This window comes from Cucurbita moschata, unplaced genomic scaffold, assembly GCF_002738365.1.
Source record: "Cucurbita moschata cultivar Rifu unplaced genomic scaffold, Cmos_1.0 Cmo_Scf00001, whole genome shotgun sequence".
Classification (NCBI taxonomy): Eukaryota; Viridiplantae; Streptophyta; class Magnoliopsida; order Cucurbitales; family Cucurbitaceae; genus Cucurbita; species Cucurbita moschata.
Genome location: NW_019268517.1, coordinates 8,387,117 through 8,406,569, shown reverse-complemented (window position 1 = coordinate 8,406,569; position 19,453 = coordinate 8,387,117). Strand labels below are relative to the sequence as shown.

At 34.9% G+C, this 19,453-nt stretch overlaps 4 protein-coding genes across 6 annotated transcripts in view; 1 reads left to right on the top strand and 3 right to left on the bottom strand.

Annotated features, from left to right (window-relative positions):
- Positions 1-3,263: 3,263 nt before the first annotated feature.
- On the bottom strand, positions 3,264-6,683 carry LOC111452385 (cold shock protein 1-like). 2 transcript variants are annotated; one of them, XM_023093089.1, is made up of 2 exons: positions 5,748-6,683; positions 3,264-3,695 (listed from the first exon to the last, which is right to left on the bottom strand). In XM_023093089.1, the coding sequence occupies exon 1, from the start codon at positions 6,548-6,550 to the stop codon at positions 5,765-5,767; it is 786 nt and encodes a 261-aa protein (XP_022948857.1). In that variant the 5' UTR covers positions 6,551-6,683; the 3' UTR covers positions 3,264-3,695; positions 5,748-5,764. The 2 variants fall into 2 exon arrangements, with proteins under 2 accessions (XP_022948857.1, XP_022948847.1); XM_023093079.1 differs by having other exon boundaries at positions 3,264-3,682.
- Positions 6,684-8,267: 1,584 nt separating this feature from the next.
- LOC111451488 (ferredoxin--NADP reductase, leaf isozyme, chloroplastic) lies at positions 8,268-11,274 on the bottom strand. The gene is made up of 9 exons (XM_023091937.1): positions 11,041-11,274; positions 10,702-10,933; positions 9,981-10,114; positions 9,731-9,809; positions 9,514-9,605; positions 9,102-9,179; positions 8,938-9,000; positions 8,587-8,821; positions 8,268-8,462 (listed from the first exon to the last, which is right to left on the bottom strand). Exons 1-9 carry the CDS (start codon positions 11,146-11,148, stop codon positions 8,395-8,397), a joined length of 1,089 nt encoding a protein of 362 aa, XP_022947705.1. The 5' UTR covers positions 11,149-11,274; the 3' UTR covers positions 8,268-8,394.
- Positions 11,275-12,423: 1,149 nt separating this feature from the next.
- LOC111445185 (naringenin,2-oxoglutarate 3-dioxygenase) lies at positions 12,424-16,204 on the bottom strand. The gene is made up of 3 exons (XM_023083428.1): positions 15,807-16,204; positions 14,418-14,846; positions 12,424-12,859 (listed from the first exon to the last, which is right to left on the bottom strand). Exons 1-3 carry the CDS (start codon positions 16,167-16,169, stop codon positions 12,542-12,544), a joined length of 1,110 nt encoding a protein of 369 aa, XP_022939196.1. The 5' UTR covers positions 16,170-16,204; the 3' UTR covers positions 12,424-12,541.
- Positions 16,205-18,041: 1,837 nt separating this feature from the next.
- LOC111445193 overlaps positions 18,042-19,453 on the top strand; it is a 2,689-nt gene continuing 1,277 nt past the window's right edge. Inside the window, exons 1-3 of one of the 2 annotated variants that reach the window (XM_023083449.1) lie at positions 18,042-18,207; positions 18,295-18,749; positions 18,884-19,441. In XM_023083449.1, coding sequence (XP_022939217.1) covers positions 18,117-18,207; positions 18,295-18,749; positions 18,884-19,426 — 1,089 coding nt within the window. In that variant the 5' untranslated portion in view covers positions 18,042-18,116 and the 3' untranslated portion in view covers positions 19,427-19,441. Of the gene's footprint in view, positions 18,208-18,294; positions 18,750-18,883 lie in introns of both variants that reach the window. The other variant, XM_023083441.1, reaches the window with a different exon arrangement.

The following is a 19,453-nucleotide window of genomic DNA, read 5'->3' as shown; positions in this document are numbered from 1 at the left end:
CGAGCGATGTGTCAGTGAGGATGCTAGGCCCTAAAGGGGGGTAGATTGTGAAATCTCACATCGGTTGGAGAGGGGAACGAAACATTTCTTATAAGAGTATAGAAACCTCTGTCTAGTAGACGCGTTTTAAAATTTGAAGGGGAAACCCTTGAAGTGAAATTTGAGGAGAGTTTGTAGGGTATCTTATGTTTCTCCTGAGAATTAGGTTAAAGATGAGCTAGATCATTAAACGAGAGTGACAACCGCTAGGGGCGTGCATAGTATATACTCAATGAAGATAAGTATTTATACAGGAGAGCTCGTGGGTCTCTTACGTTTCTCTCGAGAATTAGGTTAAAGATGAACTAGATTGGATTCAACGAAGGTGACAATAGCTAGGGGTGTGCATAGTATGTACCCGTTGAATATAAGTATATATAGGAGAGCTCGTGGGATATCTTACCTTTCTCCCGAGGATTAGGTTAATGATGAACTAGATCAGATTGAACGAGGATAACAATAGCTAGGGGCATGCATAGTATGTAACCATTGAAAATAAGTATATATATATATATGAAAGCTCGTGGGGTATCTTACGTTTGTCCCGAGGATTAGATTAAAGATGAACTAGATTGGATTGAACGAAGGTGACAATAGCTTGAGACGTGCATAATATGTACCCGTTGACCAAATAATTAAGACAGATTTTACGAAAATGATTGTAACTCCTACCAATAAAAACTACAACATTAACCAATTTGAGCATAGTTCAGTTAGTCAAATTATGATGTCTTTTCTATAAATTTTAAATTAAAAAAATTAAAACGTTATTAGATTTAAATTTTTTTTAATTAAATCATTACTCATTTAAGGTTCAAAATAAAATAATAATAATAATAAAAAGTATTTTTTTAACAGAAAAAACTAATTACTTATGGTGAAAGGAAGAAGACTCCAAAAGAAATCAACTTTTTTTTTAAACTTAATTTAGGAAACCGACACTACTTTATTTCCAACGACAATTCATGGCAGCCTTTAACGACGTGTAGTCTGTCACATTTTCAACATTATTTTTTTCCCTTTTTATTATTATTATTTTATTATTTTTAGTTTGATAATGAAACATAAAATAAATATATGAGATTTTGTCATATACTTTATGTTAAAGATTTACGTCATTTCCACTATGTATGTTTATGTTTATGTAATGTAAAGAAAATATGATGCATAGTTTTTATTAATAAATAAATTAGCTCTTTTCCTTGAAAAGGGATATTTTTATTATCTTTGCTTTAAACCCTTTTTCTTTGTCCATCTTTTTGTGTATAAGAAAAAAAAAACATAATTTACGGGTCAAAAGAAAAGGTTAAATTTAGGGTTTTTGTAACGTAGTTAAGTGTCGGAAAGTCGAGTAACGTAATACTAACACGGGTAAAATTCGCACATCCACGTAAGTTACTTTTTGACTGTGTATAGTGTGTGTCGATTTTGTTTTATATTTTTAGGATATTTTTACTCTTATAGCTCAAAATTCTTCTAGTGTCAATTGCTTATTCATTCAAATGGCTCTTTCCAAATTTGATGTTTATTAACTGTGGGCCTAGATTGATCATACCTAGACAGACCAAATGAATGTTCGTTCATTCTGTCTTGACGTGTGTTTGTTCTAGAACCTACTATATTTATAAGACACAACAAAACAAGACACAGACACAGCTCTAGGACGCACCGGGCCTAGTTAGTCTTAACATGGTTGCCAACTATTTCGAGTTTAATTTTACCCATAACAATGAACAATATTTTAATATAAATTTAGACAAAGCGAAAAGAAATAAGAATTCATGACTTTCCTTTTTATTTTATTTTTCTTTTTCTTTATACTTTAATGATTTAATGACGTGGCTCAAGGTTTATTTAATTAACATGTGTATTAGTGGGACCTAAATTACCCAATTTAAATTTAAGAAATTAAGATTAAATAATTTCTTTTAATGAAAAAATATATAAATATGATATGAAAATATGTAAATTTCTTTTTTTTTTTAATCACTTTAATTCATAAATTTAATTTTGATTTCAACAAAAATTACCTTCATGATTTCATGTCTTTATGATTAAGCATCAAAAGGAGGGGTAATTTGGGAAAAAAACATGATTTATTTTTAATTTAGAAAAATATTATTTTGTTTATCTTTAAGCTAATGGCGATATAATTCAACTAATAACGTTGAACTGATTTGAAACACTTTATAAGGAGTTCGTGGGTTGGGTTGGGTTTGGTCAAATTTGGACATTTTTTAGTTAGGTTGGTTCGAGTTGTTCAAGTCATTTATCCAAGGGCAAGGTGCTTGTTTATATGGAGTTCATGGGTTGGGTTGGGTTTGGTCAAATTTGGACATTTTTTAGTTAGGTTGATTCGAGTTGTTCGAGTCATTTATCCAAGGGCAAGGTGCTTGTTTATAAGGAGTTCATGGGTTGGGTTGGGTTTGGTCAAATTTGGACATTTTTTAGTTAGGTTGGTTCGAGTTGTTCGAGTCATTTATCCAAGGGCAAGGTGCTTGTCTCGATCTCACAGTGGTGCCCTTCTCGATGATTGTGGACTCAACAGGGATTTCGTGCTTGAGTCGAGGACCCTCCCTCCATCTATCAAGTCAAGTAATTTGCTATCGTTTTTTTTCTTATCCACATTGTGCATAGCTTCTGGGTCTTTCTCATTCCGACAAGACGACCTAAAGAACAATTAAAATGAAAATTGGAGAGAGATAAAAAGAGAATCCAGAAAAGGAGAAGGGAAAGTTTGAGGATAGTGTGAAAGTGATGTGGTAGAGAGTCAAAAAGGCATATGAAGTAGTACAACCAACTCAACCCCATTAGAGAATTAAGCATAGATCTTGGAGTGGAAGAGGAGCTTTTCTTTTACCAAAAGCTCTACTCCATTTAATGGAATTCCAACCTATGAAACTCGAGAGAATAATGCCTTTTCCCTCGGTCGTCTCAAAGATTTATTATTAAATTATTGTTTTCTGTGTATTGATACTCGTATCATATCATATCCATTGAATGCTTGAATCATTGGATGTTGATAAACGATTCATGAACCAAGAAGAATTTGCGTTTAGTAGGAGAGTCCATTGAAATGGTGGGACAAACCATCACGTTAATGGGTATTACAAAAAAAGTGGATATGATGAGAGAGGAAGGTAGAAGGCTCGAAAGATACATTCGATTCGATTCTTTCAAGGATATGCTCAATCCAAGTATAGATGCTACGACCAAATTCAAGATATTCAAATTATCCTTTCATGTTTTCTTGAATGAAGTAACCTCGTATTTTCTTTCACCTAATTAATCAGCGCCTATTCCTGAAGAGTCTAACGAGCCCTGCACTAAAATGGTTTACATCACTATCCATTCTAAGTTCATCGATCAATCCTCCTATAACTTAGATGTCAAATAAAAAAGATCTAATCTCGGGTCAACGTGATATTTAATACTAATATTTGTAAAATGAAATCAACCAACCCCGCCAGCACCATTCAGCCTGAACTTAGTCGGAGAATCTGCCTGGCTGCTGCTTCTTCGGAGCAATATGTGCGGCCGCAGATGCAGCCGGACCACGACCGCGAGCATGGTGATGGCGTTCCACTCTCCTGGGTGTAGCAGGACGAAGGCGTCGCCCGACATAACTCCCGGCCACACTGTGCTGTAAGCACACACTGATTTAGAAAACTTCATATTTTCAGCTTCCTTTCTTCGCCATCCCCTTACACAAAAAGCATAAACTCCAACAAAAAAAATATACATGAATAACAAAAAGGAAAGCTTTAAAATCTCTTAAAACTTTGCATATATACTCTCGAGATCCCCGATCGCTCTAACACGAACAAAATGGTTAAAACCAAGATGAAATTTTTTGGTTTGAACTTCTAGTGTAACAAAATATAGAGAAAACATTAAGATCTTCCTCCCTTTAGTTCAGTTTTTAACCTAAGAAAGAGAGGCACATGATTGTTTACAGATATCTGAGAGGATTGGCCATCAATTCAATCATTTAAACAATGGATCAGTGGGATGCACTAAAGAAGAAGGGTCCAGATTTTCACATTCCTAAGCTAAAGCTAAGAGTTCAATCAACAAACTTAAACCTAAGAAACAATTTACAAGACTATGAAACTCATCCTGTTTGATGAAAAACATCTCATGAGAGATGACAATCAGGCATTGTAGACACTCAATGAACGATGAGAGTATGCACAAACGAACTCGATTCAAATTGAAAAGCTCACAAGTTCTCCGAGCAGCCATTCAGCAGCCGCAAGCTTTTAATGTTGCGAATTTTTGCAACTCAATACCAAGTAGCAATGAAGAAAAGAACCAGAGAGCTAAAGAGAACAAAACAATGGCAATGAGAGAGATTTCATCAGCTCCTCACAAGATGAGCAGAAACTAAGGTATTGAGCTGAATTATAATCATCAACATCGATCAAACAGAAGAATGCATGCTAAAAGAGCATTTTAACTAAATTGTACATATGATCCTATATTCCTCTCTTTGTTCAAGCAATAATGGACAAACTAATCATTAAGGTATTAGTAAAGGAAGGATTTGGGGGAGGATAAGTAGGGATTTAAAACTCCTTCCTGACTCTCCTGAGTATTCAATTCTTAATCCAAAAGCCCACAAAACAAAACTCCTTGAGAACAGAAAATGATAAAAATGAAGAAAAGAAGCATACTAATCCCCAAAACCAACACAAAATGTTTATTATCTACCAGGGAAAAAATCCTTGCATCGGGCGTAGAGATGAGTTTTAGAACCTTAATCTAGCTATTCGAACAAACTAAAAGAAGTTCATTCCTTTGATTTGCACTATGTTTTCTAAGATTCCTACTAAAATGATAGATTAAACCAAAAGAAAAAAGAAAAAAAAAATCCTTAACCATCCCAACTCCTTAAGAAGAAGAAAGGGCACCCCTGATCTACACATCACCTTCACATGAACACGATTGTAACCTTTCACTTACAAGCATTCATTTCTAGAATGGAAGTAATAAAGTGTCAAGAAGACATTAGTCTTCTTTTAATTCAATGGTTCACAATGAGTTTGACTGCTAGGAGTCAAATCTATGAAACTTGAAAGTATAGAGGACACAAAAGATTTAAAACATAGATCCAACAGCCTCTAAAACACTTCCACAACAAATTATAGAACAGAACATAGTGCTAAGAAGATCAACAAGACAGAGCAGAGCGCACGAAAACATGCCTACTCTTAAGAGGATCAGACTAAATGAATTCTATAAGACATATCCCTTCTTGATGATGAAGAGGCAAACAAAAATGAAGGCCTGGTATGGCAATGCAAAACCAAAGATCATGCTAATAATGTATAAATCAATCCAACATAGCTACTTCAACCCAATGAAGCATTAGATGCTAACATGGATAATGACAATTAAGGCAGGCATTGATTCGAATATGAAACCGAGATCTAAAAGGTCATTATTGAACTAAAATTCAAACAAAAAAAGGGATACAAAAATATTGGCATCATAACTAAAGAAGGCAAGAAGGATAAAATGCCTCATTTATCCGAATTAGAACATTGTATGAACCAGAAAATTTGCCCCTAAGGAGCGAAACAACCATGGGATAAAAATTAATAAAAAAATTCTCAAGTAAGCTACGTAGAGCCACCATCCACACCAAAAGAAGAACATAATTAAAGGACAATATTGAAGTAAAAGGAAAAATTATATACTATTACTCTTTTTCCTCTCCTTATCATGGTGCATCAGGACACTCCCTAGCAAAATGCCCCGATTTCCCGCAATTGAAGCAAGTGTTGGCGCCACCGCCACCTCCGCCACCAAATCTTCCGCCGCCGCCGCTGTTACGGCTTTCATTCTGGCAATCTCTGGCTAAATGCCCATACTCCCCACAATTAAAGCAACCACCACCACCACCACCACTTCCACCTCCAGCTCCACCCCTATTGCAATCCCTAGCCAAGTGCCCAAAACCACCACAATTATAACAACCCCCACCACCGGCCCCGCCGCCGCCTCCGCCGCTGTTTCCTCGTGGACAATCCCTTGCTAAGTGGCCAACTTCACCGCAAGTAAAACAACCACCACCGCTGCCACCTCCTCCGCCGCGGTTACTAGCACGGGCACAGTCTCTAGCCAAATGCCCTTGCTCACCACATTGATAACACCCACCCCCACCGGCTCCACTGCTGCCATTCCGCCTATCACCGCCCCTCCAACCACCAAACCCATAACCCCCGCCGCCCCGGCCGCCCCGTCCACCACCACCCCCAAAGTTATCCCTCCGATTTCCCGAAGATCCATCAAGCGCAACGACCTCAATAGCTTTCGATTTCCCATCATCACCCGAAGCGATCTGAAACTCAACATGATCTCCAACGACAAGGCTACGGTAGCCATCTGATTTTATGGAGGATTGATGAACAAACAGATCAGGTCCTTCCACATCTGGCTTGATGAACCCGAACCCCTTCGAATCGTTGAACCATTGAACCACACCAGTCAATCTCTCTTCCCCCATCTTCAAAGTTAAAACCGATCTCTCTGCAACAAAAATGGCGACTCAGAGAAAAAGAACAAAAAGGGTTTCAAAATATATAGAAGGCGAAGAGAATGAGATCTCGGGAACTTCTAACGCTTCATCCAAAACCCTAATCCGNTAACGATTTTATTCCCCATTTTTTTTTTTTTTTTTTTTTTTTTTTTTTTTTTAATTTTTCTTTTTATTTTTTAGATTCGTGAATATTGCTTTTATTTGGAAATATATATTTTTAATTATGAAATTAGATGAAATCAGCTTAAAATATATAAATAAAATTATTTTTCTCTTAAAATTTTACTAAAATAACAAAAAAGAATTATTACATAATAATTACTCATATTAATAATAAATTGATGTTATTTAATTATAAATGAAGGATTTATAAATAGAATCTTAAGTAAAAACTAAATTGATTAATTTATAAAAATTATAATTAAATGGATTTGATGTTTTTTTTTAATTAATTAAAATAAATTAGTTAGTTACAACGTTGGGAAAGCTCAAAACGACATGTCATTAAAATAATCAAACATTTCACATGATTGGACTCTGGCCCACTTTATGGGCGACATTGAGCTCAAATAAATATGTCTTTTTTTTAAATAAAAAAAAAAGGAAATTTTAGCTAATTAATATATTATTACTTTTTTTAAGAGCAATTTGGTCACATGCAAGAGTGTTTTTAAAATAAAAAAAACATAGCTAACTAATTAATAGAAAATATGAGCTAAGTAATAGATTAGTTTAGATTTCATTACGGATCTAATTTTAAATTATTATGTTGTGGATTTTTTTTATTGTTAAAGACTATGTTTTAAAATTAAAATTTGAATTTTTAAAAATTATAACATATTATATATACGTGTGTTAGGATTTAATAGGATTTTTTTAATAAAAATTTTAAAACAAACTATTTTTTTAATAAAATAATAAACGAGAAAAAATTACCCAAACCTGATTTCTACCCATTTTTGTTTTATGGGAATCTAATTGGGAATTTCAGAAACATGGGACGGGGAAGGCTTTTCCATCCCCGCCCTACTTTGTGAACGTCTCTAACAACAAATTGATATTAAGGATGTTCAAAAAAATTTGATCGACCTAATCCAAACTATTTAGTTGGGTTGAGTTACTTTGTAAATTGGATTGGTTTCGTGAGTTTTCCTAGAACTAGATTGGATTGGACCGAACCAACCTGAATTTATTGTTGATTAGGTGTACATTTTGCGTACGACACGACTATATATATATATGCATACATTTTTTTTATTATTTATCCTCAAGAAATTTTTTAAAACAATTTTTAACTCTTTGAATAGTAAATTTTTAAGATATATAATGACGGCCAAATAATTGGATTGGATCTAAAAAATGACTTAGACAATTTTGGGTATAGTTTAAACGTCGAGCCATGATTTATTAACGAAACCCCTAAATTTAAATCCAACGTTTCAAACTATTCAAATATTGGTGAAAGAAGTAGATACTATAAACAGTTTTTGCATATTCAATCTCAAAAGACACTTAACAACACTTATTTGAACGATCAATAACTCGTTCTTGTAAAGCTAAAGTTCATGTCTTAACCTGAAAATAAAACGAGAGAAAGAATTGGAGCAAAAAGTATTCGTTAGGACATAATTTCGAAGTTTTTTCTTTTTTAATTTTTATGAGCTTAATGAACAAGAATTCAAAATTAAAAAGAGAGAAAAATACAGAAAATTATAAAAAGGGAATTAACTATATCTACATAATAATGGTGGGGGGAGGGGTTGAAAGAGAGATGTTGAAGTCAAAATGTAGAAAATATTATATTTATAAAATTAATAAACTTCCACATTCCATTGCTCTGATTTCTTCAACTGCCTCTTGTACTCCAGCCAATCAATCCCTACCAAATAATAATAAATAATAAATAATAAATAATAATAATAATACTATTTTAATTTATTCCGAAAAAAAAAAAAAACCCTAATAAATTGACAAAAAGAGAAATAAAAGGGAAAAAATCTAACCATCTCTAGCAGCCAAAGAGACCATAATGTCATCGATTCCCTTCTCCATGCCCTTGAGTCCACACATGTAGACAAAGGTGTTGTCTTTCTTCAATAATTCCCAAAGCTCCTCGGCGTATTGAGCCATTCTGGTTTGGATGTACATTTTCTCACCCTGTTCGTTTGTTTGCTCTCGACTAACTGCAAAGTCCAACCTGAAGTTCTCGGGGTACTTCTCTTTCATTTTCTCGAACTCCTATTTCATTTAACAAACTCAAATTATCGATATTTTCACATGTTCGTGATTTTGGTTTCCTTTGTATCGTACAAAAGTATAATTTCTGAGGTTGTATTAGGATTTCTCGTTTTTACCTCTTTGTAGAGAAGCGAGCTACTTGTCGGGACACCCAAAAAGAGCCATGCCAATCCATTGAACTACACAGCATAAGATGGATGGATTGAGATGTTAATAAAAATTATGAATTCAAATTAGAATCATAAAAAATAAATAAGTTTGTAAGCATTATTATTAGTACCTTGTAGTCATCATGCTTCTCAAAGAACATTTTCCACAAAAATGATCTAAATGGAGCAATTCCAGTTCCAGTTGCAAGCTAATGCACCAACACAATTCCACCCATTTAAATAAAATTAAAAAAAAAAAAAAAAAAAGAACAAAAGTCAATTAAGAAAAATATCTAATAAATCGTTAAATTTTTAAATTTTCATTTATTTTATACCTATTCTGATTCCAAACATTTAAATTTATGTCTAAATAAAAACAAAATTAAAAATTTCCAGACTAAAGGTAACCAAAAAATTATTTAAATTTGACGATAAAGTTCTACTTGAATTTACATAAAAAGTGAAAATTACTAATTTCAATTACTTGTTGTTGTTATTATTATTATTATTATTTGGGATGATTTGTGGGTAATTGTGGGTTACCATGACAACTGTAGCATTGGGATCTTTAGGCATAAGCATTTCTTTTCCTACAGGTCCTGTAATCTTCACCTCTGCTCCAGGTTTCAGGTCACCTACAATTACAAAATAAATTAAATACAATGGAGAATTCTTTTAATTTTTATACCAAATTATTTGCTTAATTTTCAAAATCTTACATTAAAACAGAGATTAAATATATATTAATTATAAAACTCACATAAAAAGTTAGAACAAACTCCTTTCACGATCTCTCCTTGGTCGTTGGTGTACACAAGCCGCTTCACACACAGAGAAACCTGAACAGAGTTTATAATAATTACTCCAATAATTACTCCATTTTGTTACTAATTCAAAAAATTATATATATATATATATATATATATATATATATATATATATATATATATAAAAGAAAATAATTTAATTATTTTGTTGTAAGGGAAGAAAAAGAAGGAAGAAGGTTATACAGTCTTGGAATCTCCAAAATCACCGAGGGCACTGCTAGCAATGGAGTATAATCGGAGCTTATGAGGCTTCCCGTTCTTGTCCTCTCCATCAGCAATTACCCCAATTGACTGCCCTTCTCTGTACGGCACTTCCCCTACAAACCAACTCACAATAAATAAATAAATAAAAATTCTATTTGATTCATATAATTTAAAAAATTTTAGTTTGGTTGGTATGATTTAAATTTTTCTAATCATATTTAGATATTTTTAAAAGATTTTATTTGTTCGATTAAAAAAAAAAAGTGTCAATTTAGTCCATTTGTAAAGTATAAAATTGAAAATTTCAATTTCATCCTATAATTTTTAGATTTTTCATTTTGGTCCTTCTAAGTTTAAAAATTTCAATTTAGTCCTTCTAAGTTTAAAAATTTCAATTTAATCCTTCTATGTTTAAAATTTTCAATTTAGTCTCTGTAAAATCAGTACAAACACTCGAGAAAAGTGAGAAACGAATTCCTGAAGTTCAACCAAATGATAAGACGAGTAAGATGTAATTGAATCCATAAACCATATGAATGCGAAGACGATGATTTCGAAATGCCTAAACAAAGATATGAATTCATCTCTTCCAAAATCAGCCTCAAAACGCAGAATCAAGCACTATCAATGAATGAATCGACCATTGAAATTGATGAATCAGTGAAACTGTAAATAGTGAGTTAGATTCAGATGGACTTACCTTCAGTACTGAAGACCATATGCCAAGTCTCACCAGGAGCATCATCGCCAGTGATCTTCGTGTTCAAAAGGCAGCGTCCGACGTACGGACTCTTAGGCTTAAACTTATTCACCACGATTCCTTCTTCTTGCTTCTTCGACTCTTTTTCCACTTTCGCCGGTGCCTCCGTGGTCACCTGAGCTCTAATCGGAGCCACCACCACTCTTCCGCCATGATGGAACAACGCCGGAACCTGAAAAATGAAATGAAATCAAATCAAATCAACCGAAGACATTAAAGAAATCGCGAAAATCATCGAGTTGGAGGAAATGCAGAAATTAGGGCTCGGAATGTGCTTGCCTTCTTGAGAGCGATTCTGTCAGGGGAAATTAGCGCGGTTCTGGAAGTGAGAGAAGAGGATTTTGTGGCGGAGGGGAAAGAAACTGCAGCAGTGACTGCAGCGGCCATGGCTGCTGGAGAAGGAGAGGATTCGGAGAGAGAGAGAGAGAGAGAGAGAGAGGGAGGCTTGGGAGAGAAATGGAAGAACAAGCAGAGAGAAGAAGAAATGGGAAGGGGATTAGGGATTGGGTGGAGGAGATTGGAGAGGAAATGAAGTGGTTGATGTGAGGATAAGTTTATGTGAAAGATCTCATACATCCATGATCACCACCAACCACTTTTTCTTTCCTGATTTTTTTAATTTTTTAAATATCCAAAAAAAAAAAAGTTAAATTTAATTTATTCCATAAAATCTAGTAAATAATTCTCCTAAGGACTAAATGGTAAAATTTAAAACTTCAGGGATCAAATTGTAATTTGCAATATATACTAGCGGTTGAGCTGTTACAAATGGTATTAGAGCCAAATATGGGGTGGTGTGCCGGCGAGGACGCTGAGTGTCCATCCAAAGCATGTCGCCCATGGCCGCATGCCCATGACAGGTCGAAACCTTTGCCTTGTACTACTTTATTGCTTTATTTTACTGCTTTCATGTTGTATTATTTCTTTCTTATTTTTTTTAAGAGTATGACGTTTTGGCAATGTCATGGTTACGCTTGATAGACATAAAATACCTCAAAATGTACTGTAAGGAGATACGACTAGTTGTCAACTTCTCCCTATCCGATAGTTATATGCAGTAAACCGTTGTTGTTGCATTTTTGCTTACGTTCCCATATAACACCAATCTTTTCTCTCTCTCTCTCTTGCTTTCGAAACTCTTTTTCCAAAACCGCTCTTCCGAGCTTTCTAAAATCTTCTCTTGAAATCGAGACCCGAGGTTTGTATTCACGTTGCTTAACCGCAGGCAACGTAATAAGAAGTAGGCTTAACCCACTTAGTGTTGAGAGTGGGTGCCGCACAATAGCCAAATCCACTGTTTAGAAACCGTGATTGTGACACTGAGCTCCTAAAGAGGGTGGACTGTGAAGCTCTAATCCCACATTAGTTAGTGAGGGGAACTCGCTGGCCCCAAAAGGGGTGGACTGTGAGATACAAATAGTATTAGAGCAAGACACCAGACAGTGTGTCAGTGAGGACGTTGAACTCCTATAGGGGTGGATGGTGAGATCCCACGTCAGTTGGTCATTTTTTATAAAGGTGTGAAAACTTTAGTCATATATATCGAGCTAAAATAGACAATATCTGCTAACAGTGAGCTTGAGCTCTATCTAAAAGATTAATTGATTTTATTTTTTTACTAATAAATATTATTTTCGAGAAAGAAAAAAACCAAATGATTAACAAACAGGAATAACCGTCCCGACCATAATTATCATTAATTCATAGAAAATAAAATAAATACGAAATTTGAAAGGCGGAGTACATTATTTAATAGAGATGGGACAATGAAGAGTTTGTTTCAAGCAAAGATTTTGTCATTGGGCTTGGGCTTGGGCTCAAAATGGGCCTGTTGTTGGGCCTGTTGTTGTTGGGCCTGTTGTTGTTGGGCCTGTTTCTTAAGCCTTGCAAGCTCAAGGTCTCTGCTCATCTTGGTCTGATACATCTGAGAGAAAGTGATGGGGTTTTCAAGAATGGGCTTCTCTCCTTCTCTGACCTTCAAAGGATAAACAATGGCTTCTGGTGCAGGGTTCTGAAATGTGGCTATGGATAGCCTACTTGTGTTTGAGTTAACCACTGCTTGGTGATCAGCATTCTTGAACCTCCCATTGCTAAGATACTGTTGCATTATTTATCATCAATAGTTTATTACTTAATTTGTGTCTACGAGCGTGTACCGTGAAGACGACTAAGACACAGTGTTCTAGTTCTACTACATGCACGTTTCATCCAACATTCTAATGGATTCATGAATGGTCAAGGGTAATATTGTAATTTTGGAAATATACGATAAAATTCAAAGACAAACACAAAATACCCGTGAATTTTATTATAATCTAAATGAAAGAATGATGTCCTACACCACATTAACGTTTCATCCAACATTCTAAGGGATTCATGAATGGTCAAGGGTAATATTGTAATTTTTGAAATATACAACAAAATTCAAAGACAAACAAAATACCCGTGAATTTTATTCTAACCTAAATGAAAGACATTATCGTTTCATCCAACATTCTAAGAGATTCATGAATTGTCAAGGGCAATATTGTAATTTTTGAAATATACGACAAAATTCAAAGACAAACACAAAATACCCGTAAATTTTATTCCAATCTAAATGAAAGAATGATGTTCTACCATGTCAATGTTTCATCCAACATTCTAAAGGATTCATGAATGACCAAGGGTAATATTGTAATTTTTGAAATATACGACAAAATTCAAAGACAAACACAAAATACCCGTGAATTTTATTCCAATCTAAATGAAAGAATGATGCTCTACACCACATTAACGTTTCATCCAACATTCTAAGAGATTCATGAATTGTCAAGGGCAATATTGTAATTTTTGAAATATATGACAAAATTCACAGACAAACAAAATACCCCTGATGTTATTGTTCGTTTACGTGCAACTTAAATGAACAAAATTCAAGGACAAACAAAAATACCCATGAATTTTATTCTAAATAGATGAAAGATTGGTATTCTACCATATTAACGTTTCATCCAACGTTTTAACAAATTTACGAAAGGTCAAGGGTAGCATTGTAATTTTCAAAATATACGACAAAATTCTAGCACAAATAAAATATCCGTAATTAAAAAAAAAACTTTAAAATGATTATGAAAAGTAAAAGATAATAGCGTAACTTTTTAAGTTTTTTATTTTAGCTTTTTTAAATAATTGTCGACAATAATTTTCTTTTGGTAATAAAAAAGGAAATAAAAAAAACAAAAATTTAATTTAAAAAAAAAAATTTATGACGAGAGACATTTATTTTATTGGTAAAAGGCAACGTGGCTTTCTATCCTTCTCATAATAGTGGAGGCTAGAGCCACCCTAATTCTATTTATTACTTTCACATTTTTAAATACTTAAAAATTAATTTTAATTCGTACGTACAATTAAATACCGTTAAAGTTTCAACCGAACCGAACCAAACATATAAATGAGTTAGATGTAATTGATGATCGAAACAATCTAAATAAAGTTCACTTAACTCTTTTATATTTAGTTCAGAATCTTTTTTTTTTTAAATTATTTTGAAAATAATTCAGACATGTATGGATCGAGTTGACTAAAAAATGTCAACTCAATCCTAACCCGACCAAAAAAAATGTCAACCCAAGTTAATATAATTAAAAAAAGGTATGTATGAGTAGACTTACGTGGCCATGGTCTCCCAAGTTGACGACGAAGGCGCCAGGGACGGGGCGAACGGTGATCCACGACTTGCCACCGTCCTTGGTGGCCTGAAGACCGCCGACCTGGTCCTGCAGCAGGAGCGTTATGGTTCCAGGATCCGTGTGGCGCTTCAGCCCTAAAGTGAGATCCGGTTGAAGGCATTTGGGGTAGAAATTGACCACGATCTTCTGGTCCATGTCCACACAGGCCTTTGTCAATGCCTCCTTCTCCAGCCCCATGGCCTCCGATAAAACCTCCAAAAGCTTACAGGCTAACCCCATCAGCTTCTCGCTGTACTCCGCCGTCCTCGCCGCCCACCCCTCTGGCTTGTCCGGCCACCGCGTGTAGTCCCGGTTTCTTATTGGGTATGAAAAGTATGTCACTATCTCACGCCAATCCTTAACTACTTCTCCCTGAAAAATATACCACAAACCTCGTATGTTTACCTCTGTTATAATAATCAAAGCAGATATTGTCCTATTTAGACATATTATAACAGTCAAAGCAGATATTATCCTATTTAACATGTTATAACAGTCAAAGCAGATATTATCCTATTTAACATGTTATAACAGTCAAAACAGATATTGTCCTATTTAGACATGTTATAATAGTCAAAGCAAATATTATCCTATTTAGACATGTTATAATAGTCAAAGCAAATATTATCCTATTTAGACATGTTATAATAGTCAAAGCAGATATTATCCTATTTACTATGTTACAACAGTCAAAACAGATATTGTTCCATTTAGACCTATTATAATAGTCAACCGGTATTGTCCTATTTGACCTGTTATAACAGTCAAAGGAGATATGGTCATATTTAAACTATGTGACGGTTAGATGAAAGTCTAATTTAGGAATGATAATGGAATACTATTTATATTGGTACGAAGACTTTTGGGAAAACTAGAGTAAAGTCACGAAAACTTATGCTCAAACTGGAGCATATCATACCATAGTTGTGTTCATCTAACACTCACAATTCACTGTCTTGGGGGCCCACATCTTCACCACTCTTATATATTGTCTTCTTTGGACTTTCCTTCTCGGACTTCCTCTCAAAATTTTTAAAATAGTAGGAGAGTTTCTACACCCGTTCTCCATAGATGTGGAGGGCCAACGTCCATCTAATGGACGCAACTCGATGTCTGGTTATGCTATCATTTGTAAGATATTACCCTCTTTTGAATTTTACTAATTCTCCTCAAATTTTTTAAAACCCTTTTAATATCGAGGAGGTTTACACCCTTTACAAAAAAAAAAAAAAAAAAATGTTTCGTTCTGTTCCCCAAATAGGGGACGGAAATCTCAAATCATGGCCAACAAACAAATGGAGCAATCAGAGAGGTGGGTTTTGAGTAGCATACCTTGAGATGACTAGAGACGATGAATCCACCCTTCTTACCGCCGGACATATCGAACCGGAGCTTCTCCTCCGCCGGGAGGGCAAAGAATTCTCTAGCCAAACGAGTCATCTCAGTAATAAGGTCCGAATCGACGCCGTGGTCGACGACTTGGAATATCCCCCAGTCCTCACAGGCCTCAACGATTTTCCGGCAAATCTCAGCCCGGCGGCCACCGGCGACGTCGTCGATTCCGGCGAGGGAGATGATCGGAACTTCATCGCTGAAATGGTTGTAAGGGATTTTGGGACGCTCGTCTTCGTCGCGGATGAAAGAGGGCTGCAGAGCCGGCTGGTCGGCGAGGGCGGTGAGGGTGGAAGAAGCCATTGATTTTTTGTTGGAGAGATTCAGATGAAAAGGGGTAGGAGCCTCACTTTTTATTATGCCTCCTCCACCTAACTTTACCCACGCGGTAATTTCCAACTACCCAAATTTTTAAACCTATATTTGAACTCTCAATTTTAGTAAAATGGTAAAAATAATTAATGGTAAATTTTTCCGACCCAAACAACCATGTAAAATTTATGGTTAAGTTGGTTGGACGATTGGAATTATTTATTTTAATTTTTTTAAGTAAAAATATCTGTTTATTTATTTTTAAATATTTAATTTTAATAATTAATGGTAAATTTTTTCGACCCAAAGAACTCTGTAATTAACTATAATTTTTTTTTGGTTAAGTTGGTTGGGACGGTTGGAATTATTTATTTAATTTTGTTTTAGTAAAAATAAAACCGTTATTATAACCTCTGTTTATTTATTTTTTAAACATTTAATTAAAATTTCACTCCATTTTAATATATATTTTTAAAATATTACGTTTTAAATAATTAAATTCAAACCGTAGAAATTAATTATTAATATTTTATTTATAGTTAAATTAGAAAATATTTATTAATTTTTAATAATACAATAGAAATAATGATTCATTAATGGTACCTTCTAGAAGCTCATTTCTCTGCCACATTTCCAACCAACCCTTTCTTTCTAGAATCTCAATTTTTTTTAATATATATATAATAAATTACAATTATGATGAGTCGGTTGTGAGGCATTGAAAATTAAAATAAAATAATAATAAATAAATAAGACGGTGGAAGAAGAATTCACACGGTAATCGTGATCTTGTTCGAATGAGAGTAATTGACCATATAGGTAAATGAGAGTTGGTCAGACTACTCGTACTAGAGAATTTGAGAACGGTGTTCATAACAGTATGATGAGAACTATGGGTTGGAATCGATGTTGGGCTCGCTCTTCGATAACTTACTAGCTATGAGTCTATAATGATGATAACGAAAGAGACTAGTCGAACAATCTAGCTGAGATACCTTATAACCTTAAGAACGAATAAGATAAGTTTAGAAAAGTTGAACCTGTTGAGAATTATTGGGAGTAAGTCCCACATTGGTTAATTTAGTGAAAAATCATGAGTTTATAAGTAAGGAATACTATCTCCATTGACATGAGGCCTTCTGGGAAAGCCCAAAGTAAAGATACGAGAGAGCTGAGCTATACCCGTGGTAACCCTTTACTTTTTCGAAGTTTATTGACCAGTTTTATTTGAATTTTTAGAAGTAAGATTAAAATCTAGCCAAATAAATTATTCTTTACAATTAAGAATTTCATTTTTATTTTTATATTTTGAATCTTATTTCATTTTAGTCCCTATAGTTTTAAATATTTAATTTAGATCGTTTTTTTTTATTAGTTTTTATTACTCTTCTTCCTTATATAAATAATATGTTATTGCATTAAAATAATAATAATTATTTAACCAATTGCAATAAAAATTAACTTTATACTAACAATATAGATTAATTTTAATATTTATTAAAAATATAATGACAAAATTCAACATTTAAAAATATAAAAATTATAAATCAAAATATCTAAATCCAAATATTTGAAGTCAATAAAAAAGAAACTCCAAAATATTTAATTTACGAAAAAAAAAAAAAAAAGAAATCCCGTGCCCAATAATTTTCTCAAATAACCAAATAACCCCCAAAGAAATGCAATTTGCCAGCCGGCCCCATCGGATAAATAAATATTTTCTATTATGGGAAACCCTAACGGCTAGTTTTTCAAAAACGTTCTCCTCTGGACTCTCGCGCTCCAACGGTCATATTTTAATTTGAACTCCGTTCCTCCTAACCCTTTATAAAGCCCTCTCCTTTTCCCTTTCCCATCACTTCATATCTTCATTTAGCCGTTCAATCTCTCTACTCCTCCGTTTTCCTCACCGGAATCCCAATTTTCCGACCGCTTTCAATGGAGACTCCGTCGTCGATCAGGCGCGTTACAAGATCTCAAACCCTCGCCGCTGCGAACTCCGCCAGCAACAGCAACATTTCCATCTCAAGTAAGATTCGTTTCTACGAAGAATGATTCAAATCATTTCAAATTTTTGATTTTCTGAAATGGGTCGGTGTCTTTTTGGTGTTTTTAGGGAAGATTGAGGAGTGTGATAACAATGGCTTATCGAAATCGCTTCCGAGGAATCGAAAGTCGCAAGATTTGGCTGGATCGAAAGTGCAGGATCGATCGGCGCTTATTGACATTACTAATGACTCTCCGATTGTTGGGTTGGCGGCGGGGAATATGATGACGCCGATATCATCAGTGGCGGCGAAACAGAGAAGCTGCCGGCCGAAAATGATGACGCCGGGTTCAGGGGAAGCCTTATTGAGAGGACAAGTGAAAACCCTTTTGCAGAGAGTGGAAGAAGAAGCTGAAATTTCTAAGCTTACTTTAGAAAGGCGGCCGGTTGTTCATCTTCAGTCGCCGATGGGACTTGCTGCACCGACTCCGGCGAATACGCCCCAGGTCTTGAATTTGTCTCAGGATGGGAATCTTAGCAGTACCGCAAATGTTTCCATTGCTGAAGAACATCTGATTTCTCAGGTTTGAATGAAAGCTAATCGCTACTAAACCCGAAAGCTATAACTCTATGAGTTTGATTGAATATCGAACATTTTGCGTAAGGGATACGGTAAATTTAATCTTTTATTCATGTTCTTAACTCCCTTTCTTGACAGGTGGTGGATGATATTGATCTTTCTGATGAAAAGAAACAAGACGAGAGTCAAATTACTCGGTCTCTCTTGCTTGATTTCTCTGAGAAATCAGAGATAATTGACGACGATGAAGCTGCATCGTCAGTTTGCTCCTCTGTGTTCACCCCGGAAGAGAAGTCGTCGCCTTCTCGGGACGATGACAATTCATCGATATGGTCCATTCAAGTGAATGCTAGTAGTCACGGTGAAGACGATGATGAAGAGGAAGGCGAAGAAGAGCTGATCGAAGACGAGGAAGAGGAAGACGTAGAAGGCGAGGATGATGGGTTGTTAGATGAGCTATGTAGGGGACTTAGTAAAATTAGTGTGGATGAGAAGGGGAAGGCTGAGGAATTTGTAGGGAAGCACACAAGGTTCGTGTACGATAGCGAAGATGAACTGATTGAGCAAGTTTGCGAAGGGGTGTCCCCGAACGTCATCCATCTTAAGGGGATGCCGACACCCAAAGGAAAACATTTACGGTTTTCAACCGAGGACGAAGAAGTTGAAGAACCTTCTCAATGAAAGGGTTGTGTTTTTTTTTTTTTTTTT

Excerpts from the sequence above, each read along its gene's own strand:
- LOC111445185 (XM_023083428.1), bottom strand. The coding sequence starts at position 16,169 with ATGGCTTCTTCCACCCTCACCGCCCTCGCCGACCAGCCGGCTCTGCAG. Across the intron at positions 14,847-15,806 it reads TCGTCTCTAGTCATCTCAAG|GGAGAAGTAGTTAAGGATTG; the intron begins GTATGCTACTCA and ends TATATTTTTCAG. Across the intron at positions 12,860-14,417 it reads ACTTGGGAGACCATGGCCAC|TATCTTAGCAATGGGAGGTT; the intron begins GTAAGTCTACTC and ends ATAATGCAACAG.
- LOC111452385 (XM_023093089.1), bottom strand. The coding sequence starts at position 6,550 with ATGGGGGAAGAGAGATTGACTGGTGTGGTTCAATGGTTCAACGATTCG.
- LOC111451488 (XM_023091937.1), bottom strand. The coding sequence starts at position 11,148 with ATGGCCGCTGCAGTCACTGCTGCAGTTTCTTTCCCCTCCGCCACAAAA. Across the intron at positions 10,934-11,040 it reads ACAGAATCGCTCTCAAGAAG|GTTCCGGCGTTGTTCCATCA; the intron begins GCAAGCACATTC and ends TTCATTTTTCAG. Across the intron at positions 9,180-9,513 it reads CCAATGCTACAGTTGTCATG|CTTGCAACTGGAACTGGAAT; the intron begins GTAACCCACAAT and ends TTGGTGCATTAG.